General features: G+C 49.8%; 1 protein-coding gene across 1 annotated transcript in view; it reads right to left on the bottom strand.

Annotated features, from left to right (window-relative positions):
• Positions 1-1822: 1822 nt before the first annotated feature.
• Positions 1823-13121, bottom strand: part of POLE (DNA polymerase epsilon, catalytic subunit) — a 54867-nt gene continuing 43568 nt past the window's right edge. The window contains exons 43-49 of the mRNA XM_052654834.1: positions 10884-11079; positions 9072-9203; positions 8758-8951; positions 3209-3409; positions 2785-2910; positions 2083-2172; positions 1823-1936 (exon numbers count right to left, since the gene is read on the bottom strand). Coding sequence (XP_052510794.1) covers positions 1823-1936; positions 2083-2172; positions 2785-2910; positions 3209-3409; positions 8758-8951; positions 9072-9203; positions 10884-11079 — 1053 coding nt within the window. The remainder of the gene's footprint in view (positions 1937-2082; positions 2173-2784; positions 2911-3208; positions 3410-8757; positions 8952-9071; positions 9204-10883; positions 11080-13121) is intronic.

Below are 13121 nucleotides of genomic sequence, written 5' to 3'. Positions count from 1 at the left end.
GGCTTTTCCAGTTGGGGTTGGGCTGTAGCTCAAAAATTCAGGCCAGGGGCTCAGGTTTCCCATCCCCCACCATGAGAGTGACCCTGGGACCTCCACCACCCCCAAATACCCCCAGCCCCAAAGCTGGCCTCTGAGGGAACCACTGGGAGCTGTGGTGCCCCCGCCCTGCTGCAGGGAGAGGGTGAGCCACACAGCCCCAGCTCCTCACTCCTCCGTGCTCCCCTGGGACTTCTCTGGCTTCGTTTCCAGGAAGGCTGGTTAGTCCTCCTCCCCCACCCAGCCCTAATTTGATTTGATCTCCATCTGGGGGCTGCCAGGCGCCATCACCTTCCAAGCAGAGTCAAGTTTCCTGCAGTCACTGGACCTGGACATGCCAGTAGGCAACAGCAGCACCCAGCTGACAAACCTAGCTGGACAGACGTCAGTTACTATCCTTCCTTCCAGATACCCAGGCGCAAGCGCACACACACACACAGTAAAGACTAAGGATATGTGGAGGTCAAAGTATAAATCAGGTAACAGGGACAAATCTACACCAGGCTCCAGAGCCAACAGTGCGGCTTCCACTGCCCACCCGTGTGGGTTTCTGAGTTTATGATTTACATTTAATGTGCTTGCTGGCTTGCCAACTTGACTGGTTTTCTTCTGCTTTCAGTCGCATTTAGTTAAAAATGAGGTGCAGGCAGGCAGTCTTATGTTCTGGGGTTGCTAGAGAAACAGAGGGAGCAACTCCTGCTCAGCAGAGGGTTCCCCGGGCTGCTGGCAGGCAGACTCTCCAACCCAGCTCTGTCCTGGAGGGGGAAAACAGCACGGCCCACATCCCTGTGAAGCAACAGGGCCCTGAACAAGCTGATGGTGTCACCTTTTAAAGGTGGCACAGGCCAAGGACCCTTTGCCTCAGGCAGTCAGAGGCCGGGCAGGCCCTTGGGGTCAGAGGTCTCGGACTGACCTGAGGTTGAGGCAAGAACACAGTAGCCTCCATCCTGATAGCATTTCTGTTGCCCTTTTCTCCGTCCTCTTCCCCCACCGCTCAGAGCTGAAGCAAAGAACCTTGTGTTGCACATGAAGAAATACTTCTCGAGAATCCAGGTGCTGAATATGCTGTCAGAGTCTGCGATAATGGTGTGCCTCATCCCCTCTGGGGCCCCATGCCTCCTGCTGCGGTGGTCCCCTCACCGCAGGCGCAGAGGGGGAGGTGCTGGGCCCCTCTGTGGCTGAGCCCCGCCCCTACCCAGCCTTTGTGCCCCCAGCCGTCTCGCTGCTGTTGATGAGGTGACTGCGCCATACACAAACAGCCCAGCAGACCTCACTCTGACCCTGAGTCTCCAGACAGAGGAGCCCAAGCCCCAGAACTCAGTGAATGAGAGACGCCCAGGTGACCGCGGGTTCAGTCAGGATCCCTGGGACACAGCCCACAAGCTGCCAGCGCGGAGTGTAGGATAGCACTACTCCTGGAAGCGGGGGCTGCAGCCCTCTTCAGGGTCTCAGCTCAAACAGAGGAGCTCCAAGGGTACCTCAGGGCAGCAAAGGAGTGGGCAGGAAGGGCTGGGGCTACAGCAAGGGGCCGGGCAGCAGCAGCAGAGTGTGTTCATCCAGTGAGAAACCAGCCCTGGGACCCCCTCGCTAGAGACGCTTCCTGGGCCTGAAGAAGGCCGCCCTGCTCGAGGCAGGGAACCCCAGAGAGCCGGGAAGTGAAGCCACTTCTTGCTCTGACTGGTGCACGCTTCTGGGCTGTGTGACCTGCTCCCCGAGGGCCGCCCTCCTGGGTGCCCGTCTTGGGTGTGGGACACAGGAGCAGAGAACAGGGACACTGCCCAGACTGCTAATGGCCCACTTGGGGGTTCTGAAGCTGCAGCCAATCCAGGGTCTCCCTGAGGTACGACATGCCATAGTGCTGGGCGATGTTCCGGAAGATTCCGATCTGTTCCATGAAGACCTACAGAAATGACCAGTCATAGTGAGACCTAGTCCCAGAGAAGGCACAGGGAGGCAAGGCCAAGGCTCAGAGAGGACAAATGGCCCAGGGTGGGGGAAGGAGGAGAGGGGTGGGCGGCAGGGTTGGCTGTCCACGGGAGCCCCCACCTTAGTGTGGATGGTGAGGGAGAAGCCCCCCGCACAGCTGCAGTACATGGCCATGTTGGTCTCCTTCACACCCCGGCACTTCAGGCAGACCTGCAAGGAGAAGCGGCCCCGTCACAGCCTCCCCGCCCCAGGCCAGAGCCGGCTAGTCACTTGGCACCAGACAGGCTTTTCACCTCAATTACAAATAAAATCTGAGACTTGATATGGGCTTTATCCAAACATGCCAATTGCTTCCCAACACCCTCCCTGTGGATACCTCCCTTTGACTCTGAGTCTGCGGTCCCCTATCCATCACACCAGGCACCAGCTGTTCCCTGCCTGAACCCCAACACCTCCCTTGGGTCTTCACTCCCCCACTGAAGGCTGAAAGCTTCCCTCTTTCACACACACACTGCCTGTCAGTTCTTTACTCTGACCATTACTTGCTTGTCTTGTTTACTGTTTGTCTCTCTCTCCTAGAATAAAGGTCCATGAAGCCAGCAATCGGCCCCTGTAGGTGCCCAACAGATGCTGTAAGAAAGTCAGCTGGGCCTGTGGATGAGGCCTGACCCAAGAGGTATCACCTCGGAGGATCAGGCTACAACTTGAGACTTGCGCACACCTCTCATCTCCTATGGATGCGAACTGCTTACTGATGAGGCTTCCACCTACTGGAGGGGTGGTCAGACTGGTCGCAGACCCAGCACTAGGCCCGCTGCTCACCAGGTCCTGCAGGGTAAAGGCCATCAGCTTCTTCTGTAGGGCTTCCACCAGGGCCATCTCAATGACTGATGAGTCATAGGCAGCCTGACAGTTGGAGCAGAGCCACTGAGGCAGCACGGTCCCATCCTGGACAGACAAGGAAAGGGCCAGGTCACCTTCCTTGGTCCCCAGTGCTGAGAAGGGACAGAGGGATTCTCGAGAAGTGTGCACCACGGTCACAGCTCCAGGGCACACTCATCTCCACTGTCATCACCCATGTGATTACCAGGACAAGGTTCTGGCATGTGGCAGCTGAGTGGCCTGAAAAAGGGTGCTTGTTTCTAATTCACATTAGAGTTGGTTGGGGGCCCTGCAGGAACCCCCGATCCGCTGAGGCCTGGATATTCTGACTGTACCAGCAAGGGGCCTGAGGGGGTCGGCCCACCTGAGAGAAGGAGGGGTCTTTGCACAGGTCCAGGTCCCGGCAGAAGTTACAGTTGTGGCAGATGACCTCAGGGAGCACGTAGGAACGGCAGGGGTCTCGGAACTGGGCCTCCTCTGAAAACTCGCCTACGTCTACCAGGCGCAGCAGGTCTCGGTTTAGCTTGTTCACCTGGTTTGTGACGTTGGTGTCCAGAGACAGGACCTGCCGAGAACAGAGACCATGTCAGGGACAGCTCCCAGCCCTCCCTGCAGCTGTCTGGACCAGAAAACCCCGCAGCCAGTTCTTTAAGCTATAGTTTCTCAGAAGTATCTCAACTCTTCCTTTTCCTGTTAGAAGCATCAGAGATAAGAAGTGCCTCCTGCCCACCAGTGATTCCCCAAGTTAGGGTCACAGGTGTGGAGGCGCTGCCCCCAGGCCTTGGGGTGTCTGGGACACACCAAAGCATGCTCTATCTGTCACCCCTAGGGACTCCTTCTTCCTCAATGACAGGTAGCCCCAAGTTCACCAGAGCTTTACCATCTCAAATGCAAAGGGGCTAACTTCAGCCTTCCATGGTGGAGGGATTTCCAGGCCAGCCCAGAAAAGTCCCTGTAGCACACATGTGTGTTAGAGCCCGCGGTGTGGACACGGGAGGTCCGGCTCCCACCGTGGTGCTGGCAGAGCCATAGGGAGTCATCAAGCTTCCTGTCTGTAAATGAGAGGACAGGACCGACATCTTCCCCAGGCCTCTCCCAGCCCTAAAGCTCCTGTCCTAGCCTAGCACAATGCCAAGAACACAGAACCAAACACCACTTAGAAAACATGTCTCTGAGGGGAGTGTTTATGGTCAATGTGAAGCAAAGTGGGTGAATTTGAAAGTATATTTATAATGAGGATCAGTGGCCTATTGGGAAGTATTGTTTAAAATATATATACATTATACACATCACTTACATAGGGAGAACACTGGACTTAATTAAGAGACAAAAAAATGAAAGTGAATTTACCAAACATGAAGGAAGAAGTAATACTGTTCTACAGACAGTATCTTCCAGAAAACATAAGAGGGAGAACACTGCTAACTTCACTTGGAAGGCCAGCATCATCCAGGTACCAACACCAGACAAAGACTGTGTAAGGTAACTACTGATTCTCATGTGCACAGACTCAAATATCCTCAACAAAATAAGAGCAAATTGAGCCCACTGATATTTTGACCAAGTGGGACTTACCCCCAGAATGCAAGGCTGGATCAACACTAGAAAATCAGTGCAATTCACCATATCAACAGACTAACAAACAAAAGCCAATATGATCATTTCAACTGAGGGAGAAAAAGTCCTTAACAAAATTCAGCAACCATCCTTGATTAAAACTCTCAGGATGGGACTTCTTTGGGGGTCCAGTGGTTAAGACTCTGTGGTTCCAAAAACAGAAATATAGACCAATGGAACAAAACAGGAAGTCCAAAAATAAACCCATGCCCCTCTGGGTACCTTATTTTTGACAAAGGAGGCAAGAATATACATTGAGGCAAAGATAGCCTTTTCAATAAGTGGTGTTAAGAAAACTGGAAAGCTGCATGTAAAAGAATGAAATTAAAACACTTTCTAACAACATACACAAAGGTAAACTCAAAATGGATTAAAGACCTACATATAAGACCAGAAACTATAAAACTCTTACAGGAAAACAGGCAAAATACTCAATGACATAAAGTAGGATCCTCTATGATCCACCTCCTAGAGTAATGGAAATAAAAGCAAAAGTAAACAAGGGGGACCTAATTAAAAGCTTTTGCACAGCAAAGGAAACTATAAACAAGGTGAAAAGAACCCTCCAAATGGGAGAAAATAGCAAATGAAACAACTGACAAAGGATTAATTTCCAAAATATACAAGCAGCTTATAGAACTCAATACCAGAAAAACAACCCAATCAAAAAGTGGCAAAAAGACCTAAATAGACATTTCTCCAAAGAAGACATACAACATGAAAAGATGCTCAACATCACTCATTACTAGAGAACGCAAATCAAAACTACAATGAGATATGACCTCACACTGGTTAGAATGGCCATCGTCAAAGAGTCTACAAACAATAAATGCTGGAGAGGGTGTGGAGAAAAGGGAACCCTCTTGCACTGTTGGTGGGAATGTAAATTGATACAGCCACTATGGAAGATGGTATGGAGATTCCTTAAAAAAAACTAGGAATAAAATCACCATATGACCCAGCAATCCCACTCCTAGGCATACACCCTGAGGAAATCAAAATTGAAAAAAGACACATGTACCCCAATCGCAGCACTATTTACAAAAGGTAGAACATGGAAGCAACCTAACTGTCCATCAACAGATGAATGCATAAAGAAGTTGTGGTACAAATACACAATGGAATATCACTCAGCCATAAAAAGGAACACATTTGAGTCAGTTCTAATGAGGTGGATGAACCTAGAGCCTATTATACAGAGTGAATTAAGTTAGAAAGAGAAAGATAAATATTGTATACTAATGTGGGCTGCTGTCTATGGGGTCGCAGAGTCAGACATGACTGAAGCAACTTAGCAGTAGCAGCAGTAATGCATATATATGGATCTAAAAAGATGGTTCCAAAGAATTTCTCTGCAGGGCAGCAATGAAGAAAGACACAGAGAACAGACTTATGGACAACTGGAAAGGGGAGGAGTGGGTGAGATGTATGGAGAGAGTAACATGGAAACTTACGTTACCATATGTAAAATAGATAGCCAATGGGAATTTGCTTTATGGTTCAGGGAACTCAAACAGGGGCTCTGTATCAACCTAGAGGGGAGGGATGAGGAGGGAGATGGGAGGGAGGTTCAAGATGGAGGGGACATATGTATGGCTGATTCATGTTGAGGTTTGACAGAAAATAACAAAATTCTGTAAAGCAATTATCCTTCAATTAAAAAACAAATAAAAAATTTAAAAATCCATAAAAAAGAAAAAGACTCTGCTTCCACTGCAGGGGGCACAGACTGGATCCCTGGTCTGGGAACTAAGTACCACATGCCACAAGATGCGGCCGAAAAACAAACTCACTCTCAGGAAATGACCATTATCAAGGCACCAAGAAACTTTCTCAACCTGCTTCAGGGTGTCCCTTCAACAGTCTACAGAGGTTTTTTTTTTTTAATGGAAATTGATATACTGATTTGAAATTCGTAAGGAAAGGCAAATTAAGTCAAAATAATTTGAAAAAAAGAATAAAGATAAAGCATTCACACTACCTGGTTTTAAAACTTATTGATAAAGTTACAGAAATTAAGACAGTGTGGTGTTTTAGAATAGAGAGACATATAAACCCAGAAACAGATGCATATACATATACAGCCAGTTAAGCTTTGAAAAAACACAAACATAATTAGAAAGGGTAATTTTTAATAAATAGTGCTGGAATAATTGGATATGCTTATGCATAAATATGAAAGTGTTAGTCACTCAGTTGTGAGTGACTCTTTGAGACCTTCTCCAGGGGGTCTTCCCAACCCAGGGATCAAACCCAGGTTTCCCACATTGCAGGTGGATCCTTTACCAGCTGAGCCACAAGGGAAGCCCAAGAATACTGGAGTGGGTAGCCTATCCCTTCTCCAGCAGATATTCCTGACCCAGGAATCGAACCAGGGTCTCCTGCATTGCAGGCAGATTCTTTACCAACTGAGCTATCAGGGAAGCCCAAGTAGTAATAGGGAAATGCAAGTTAAAAACATGATGATATACCACTACACATCTATTTGGACAGATTAAACCTTGAAAATGAACAAAGTTCCAGTGGGGTGTGGAGCAGCTGGACTACAGTCACTCACCACCGATGAGAATGCAAAACAGAGCCACCATACAAAACACGATATGACCCAGCAATTCCCCTGCTGGGTTTTTACTCGAGAGAAATGAAACTTATGTTCACACAAAAACCTATATGAGAATGTTTATAGTGGCTTCATTGACAGTCACCCGTAAGCGCAAACAATCTGAATGTCCTTTAATCGGGGAGCTATGGTCCTCCCATACAAAGGAGCACTACTCAGCAATGGAAAGGAACAAGCGCCGACACGCAGGAACCCCAGGTGCATTTTGCTCAGTGAAGGAAATCAGACCTAGAAGGCCACATGACCAACCACTCCACTCATGTGGCATTCTGGAAGAGGTTTCAACGCAGGGACAGAAGACAGATCGGTAGTTCTAGGGATGCAGGCGAGAGGAGAGGCTGAGTTCCAAGGGGAAGCACATGGAAAAACTCTCAGGAGTGGAGAACGTTCTGTACTTTGCTGGTGGTGGCCAGTTCACATATCCATATGTGAAAACACAAACTGCACTTCACAGAGAAAAATTTTAAAAGTAAATAAACATAGGGACATGGGGGCTTCCCTGGTGGCTCAGTGGTAAAGAATCTGCCTGCCAATGTAGTAGACACGGGTTCAATCCCTGATTCGGGAAGATCCCACATGCTGAAGAGCAGGAAGCCCGTAAGCCACAACTACCGAGCCTGTGCTCTAGAGCCCAGAAGCTACAACAGCTGAGCCTTCGGGCCACAAGTACTGAAGGCTGTGTGCTCTAGAGCCTATGTTCTGCAATGAGAGAAGCTGCCATAAAGAGAAGCCTTTGCACCGCAATGAAGAATAGCCCCTGCTCACCTCAACTCGAGAAAGCCCAAAGAGTGATGAAGACTCAACACAGCCATAATACATACAATTTTAAAAATAAAAAACAAACATAGAGACAGACAGATCAGCACGTACCAGGGGTGGGGAACTTTGGAGGATGATGTACGACTCTGTATCCTGACTGTGGTGGTGAGTATGTGACTGGCTGCCCCATGAAATGCACTCTAAAAATGGTGAATTTCACTGTATGTAAATTATACTTTAATAAAAATAGAACTTAAAAATTCTGAAGTCTACCAAGGAGTTAAAGTGTTATATTAAGCCATTTCTTAACCACCATGAGAGTCACTTGATCACTGTGAAACACAGAGTGCTGGGAGGTAACTTAATGGACAGTAAAGTCCTCTGTAAGGGGACGCCTGCCAGGTCCTTATCTGGTAACATTATCCCTAGTTTGAATCAGCCTACCTTTCCCAGAAGGCATTCAGCATCCGGGCAAGCTCTCTTAGGTTCCACAGCAGCCTGGATGCTGTGGGTGCCCTGTCCAGCTCCTGGTCTGGCCCACCGACCTCACGTGACCCATAAGCTGGCTCTGCCGTCCCTCTGCTCACCTTTCACCAGCACTGCCCTGTCACCCCTCCTCCCAGGGGCTCGGTATCCTCTCTGCCTGGACTTCATTCTTCCATCAGATCCACCCACTGCCAGGGCCTCCCGGTCCTTGTGGTCTCAGCCCAGGACCCACCAGAGGTCCTTTCTCACCTGCCCCTGCCCTGAACTCACCCCTTGGCACCTGTGCTCTCTGAGCTCACCTGTGCCCTCCAGGGGATTGTGAGCTTTGTGAGGACAGGGGTCTTTCCCATAGTGACTGCACAGACTGGGTGCAGTGGGTGTTTGTGGAATAGAGGAGTGACTTGTACACACATCAGTGGGAGTGTCCTCACCTTGCACACGTATTTGATGAATTCCAGAGCAGGGTTATTAAGCAGCAGGTGAGAACCGGGGAGGACAGGAAACATTTCTGAGGGCTCAGTAGAGTTCCGAGAGCCTGTGACTTTCTTCTGAATCTTCTGCGTGATGGTGAAGAAGTTCTGAGTGAGTTCGTTTGCCACATAATCTTGTGAGAAGGTGATCATTCCTGCGAAGAGAAGCAACATGGCGCCTGCTCCCTACCTCGCACGGCAACAGGACACCAAGGGAAGGAGATGGGGACCCTGAGAAGCACACACTGGTGGCCTCACACAGCAAGGGTGCTCACCAGGAAGGGCTCCGGCCTCCCCCTGGGCCTCCTGGGAGAGCTGGCTGGCTCCCCTCCTCCTCACGGGGGTGCTCCCTGGGGTGCTGCGCCTCAGTTCCTCCTTCATGCTGTGGTACACGGCCACGATGTATGCTGCAGAGAGAGGGCAGGCTCAGGCCACAGGCCAAGAGAGTCGGCGACGCCTCACACATCCCAGAATCCGGGGGTACCCTGTGGCTGGTCCCGCTGCTAGCCAGACGAGGCTGAAATGTCATTATTGGTGATGATTCTATTTGCTGCACTGAGATGAGCCAGAATCAATTAGACAAATGGGAACAATCAGAGCACTCACTGATGCCCCTGTTCATGCTTAGAGAGACTGCTGCATAGCTGAGGCAGCAAGTACCAACCTTCACACCAACTGGTGAAAAAGAGGGCTCACCTTGCCTCTCGGGGTCAACACACTTCTCCAAAAACTCCACGGGTCCACTCGTTCCAAAAGAGAACTTGAGAAGGCAAAGAACTCAAATATAAATTGACAGGGGATAAAATAATCATAAACAGAACTCCCTCTGTCGCTGTATACATAGACGTACCTGTATCTATGTCTGCTGATAATTTATGATGCTCTTCACCAACTGTTCTATTCTAATGATTAGTTCTGAATTACAATGGGTGCTTAACTTCTCATTTCTTTTTCACATCAACCTAAATAACTTGGTTTGGAAACACTAAACTTTTATTTCTTTTTTTAAATTTTGATTGGAGTATAGTTAATTTACCGTGTGGTGTTAATAATGACCACTAAGATCATGGCATCCGGTCCCATCACTTCATGGGAAATAGATGGGGAAACAGTGGAAACAGTGTCAGACTTTATTTTTTGGGGCTCCAAAATCACTGCAGATGGTGACTGCAGCCATGAAATTAAAAGACACTTACTTACTCCTTGGAAGAAAAGTTATGACCAACCTAGATAGCATATTCAAAAGCAGAGACATTACTTTGCCGACTAAGGTCCGTCTAGTCAAGGCTATGGTTTTTCCTGTGGTCATGTATGGATGTGAGAGCTGGACTGTGAAGAAGGCTGAGTGCCGAAGAATTGATGCTTTTGAACAGTGGTGTTGGAGGAGACTCTTGAGAGTCCCTTGGACTGCAAGGAGATCCAACCAGTCCATTCTGATGGAGATCAGCCCTGGGATTTCTTTGGAAGGAATGATGCTAAAGCTGAAACTCCAGTACTTTGGCCACCTCATGAGAACAGTTGACTCATTGGAAAAGACTCTGATGCTGGGAGGGATTGGGGGCAGGAGGAGAAGGGGACGACAGGGGATGGCTGGATGGCATCACTGACTCGATGGACGTGAATCTGAGTGAACTCCGGGAGTTGGTGACAGACAAGGAGGCCTGGCGTGCTGCAGTTCATGGGGTCGCAAAGAGATGGACACGACTGAGCAACTTAACTGAACTGAATGCCTTTAGCCCCAAATGAAATATAGGGGTTTCTCACACTGGAAGTTGAGCCTCAGAGACCAGCCAGTGGGGCAGTTGATTTAGGAGTTTCTAAACTCCTCTACATGGGATCTCCTTTAGTCACTGTAAGTGTACATGCACAATGTCGGGGGCGGGACTATGAAGCCTTTGTGATGCCCCAGGGCAGCCTTCCTCACCGTGGGGTTCTGTGAGGTCTGGGGCCTGGGCAGAGCCCGAGGGTCTTCTTTCTGCCTCTCACAGTGCTATGCAGCCAGGGCACGCACGCTGGGCATGCTCCCACCAGGGCCACATTATTCCCACCGCGTGACTCAGATGTGATGGTGAGTGTGGACCACTCACCTGAAACGATCATGAGGAAGTAGCTCTGGCAGGAGGCTGCCTGGGGCAGGAACTGCAGGATGTTCCAGTTGTTTTCCAGCAAGTCCTCGACATCCAGTTCCTGTGCGTCTCCCTCATCCTCCTTCTCCTCCTCGTCCTCCTCGTCCTCCTCCTCCTCAGGTTCCCCCCGCTCTGCTCTGCCCTCTTCTGGGGAGTCCTGCTTTGACACAAAGACAATCCCAGTAACGTCTGCCCACATTGGCACCGCCTGGTGGGGAGTGTCCCAGTCTGTCTCGTGTCCTGTTCACCTAGTTGTTCCAGCGCCTGAGCCCAAGAGAGATTCCTGCAGGATGGCTCCAAGAACAAGGTCATGTACAGAATGAGCCTGGTACATTCTCAGTAAGCTGCTGCCTGTTACTTTCATTTGCTGTTTCACAGGATTCACTTTAAAATTATTCAATTCCCACTTCTCAGCAAGGGAAGAATCAAGGGTGCTTCCTGGGTGACAACCTCTCTTGTTGAGTTTCGGATCTCTTCCTGGGACGGCTGCGTTTTGAAAACTGCTTCTTAGGTAGGTTGATAAGGAGTCCAGGACCCTCAAGGAGAAAGGGGTCTGGGGCTCTCAAGGAGCAAAGGACAAACAATTTTCTCTACACTGCTTTGTCTCAGTCAATATAACAATGTATCTTGCTCCTTAACAAGAGCCTTCTGACTAATCTTGTTATCTTTAGACATATGCTGTGGGAGTGGGTCTGGTAAGACCTCTCTATTGTCAGTTCTAATCCTATTATCTTATACTGAGGGAGTGGGTCTGGTAAGACCCTTTACTGTAATAATGTATATAGCTCCCTTGCTAAGACTAGTGAGGGGGGCACTCTCCGTCCCCTTCTGATGTCTATGTCAGAAGCTTTCTCTGTCCCTTTTTCACTTTAATTGAACTCTGCTACACAAAAGCTCTTGAGTGATCAAGCCTGGTCCCTGGTTCCAAAACTAAATCCTCTTTGGAGATCACGAATCTGACATGGTAAGCTATCAGTTCTACCAAAGATCTAGTTCTGGTGGACGCCCCCTGCCACCCCCCGACTAAGGTCCCCTTTCTATACAGCACCTTTCATTTCAACATCTGAACTCTGACAGCCACCATCCTTATTAAGAGCAGCAACCACTCCTGCCTTCCCCTATTCGTCTACATGACCTGCACTTCCTTCCCTTGCATGTGGTCTCAGTGAACCTCCCAATCCTAGCACCAAGGGTAGCCTTTCCTTCTGGTCTCCTCTCAGCAGATGGTGACTTCCTTCTGGGGGTGCTCTCCTTTTGGCACCTGAGGCCCCACCCACTGGTAGCTTCCTCCATGGGGACCTGCCCTGGGGGAGCTGTCCTCTCAACTCATACTTACCCCCAGGTGATCTCACCAGCCCCAACTGCCAGGCTCACAGATGACCCCAAGTTTCACGGCCCCCTACCCAAGACACACAGTCACTACCCGACCCCTGCGTCTCCACCTGTGCACATTAAGCAAACAACAGGGGCAGCAAACACCACGTGCCCCAGATAAACACAGCTCCCTTCTCCTCACACTTGCTCTCTTGCCCCGTCCATTGGGGTTTACACACCCAGACACAGCTCCCTCACACACAACCTACATGCTCAGACATCACCCCTGTGTCCCAAGCATTAACCCACTGGCCTGTCCACACCCTCTTCAATACCCACCTGGGTCATTCTCCCTGACTCTACCTTGCCCTGCATCCTTCTCTGGGCCGACACTAACTGGGCTCCACTTAGACCTTGACATCCTGCAGTAATGTCCACTCAGGACCCAAGTGGAAGTCAGGCCCTGACACTTGCCCATTCAGAATCTCTCCGTCAATAAAAGCCAAGTCTCCATCACAGCCCTAGGGCCCAAGTGGCCTGGTCCCAGCCAGCTCTTTGTCCACATCTGTGACCACTGACCCTGCCTGTGCCATAACTCAGGCAGCTTCACATCTCGGTCCCATCACCTCCTCGGAGGACTCCTAGACCCCCCATCCACATTGGCCCCTGCCCCAGGACTCTCTGCCTACCAGCTTTGTCTACCCTGAGCCCTTACTGTTGTCGACACTGCCGTATACATCTACTTGTCTGCTTGTTCATGATCCTTTCTCTTATAGACTTCATGATGCTTACTGCTGCATGACTGGGGCCTAGAACCGTGCCTGGAACTCGGCTTGTGACCATCAAGTGTGCACTGAAGGGACAACGTGGACCCTTCAAGTTGCT

The sequence above is a fragment of the Budorcas taxicolor genome, chromosome 17 (assembly GCF_023091745.1).
Source record: "Budorcas taxicolor isolate Tak-1 chromosome 17, Takin1.1, whole genome shotgun sequence".
In the NCBI taxonomy this organism is placed as follows: domain Eukaryota; kingdom Metazoa; phylum Chordata; class Mammalia; order Artiodactyla; family Bovidae; genus Budorcas; species Budorcas taxicolor.
The sequence above is the reverse complement of the archived record's forward strand: the minus strand, read 5'-3'. Positions and strand labels throughout refer to the sequence as shown.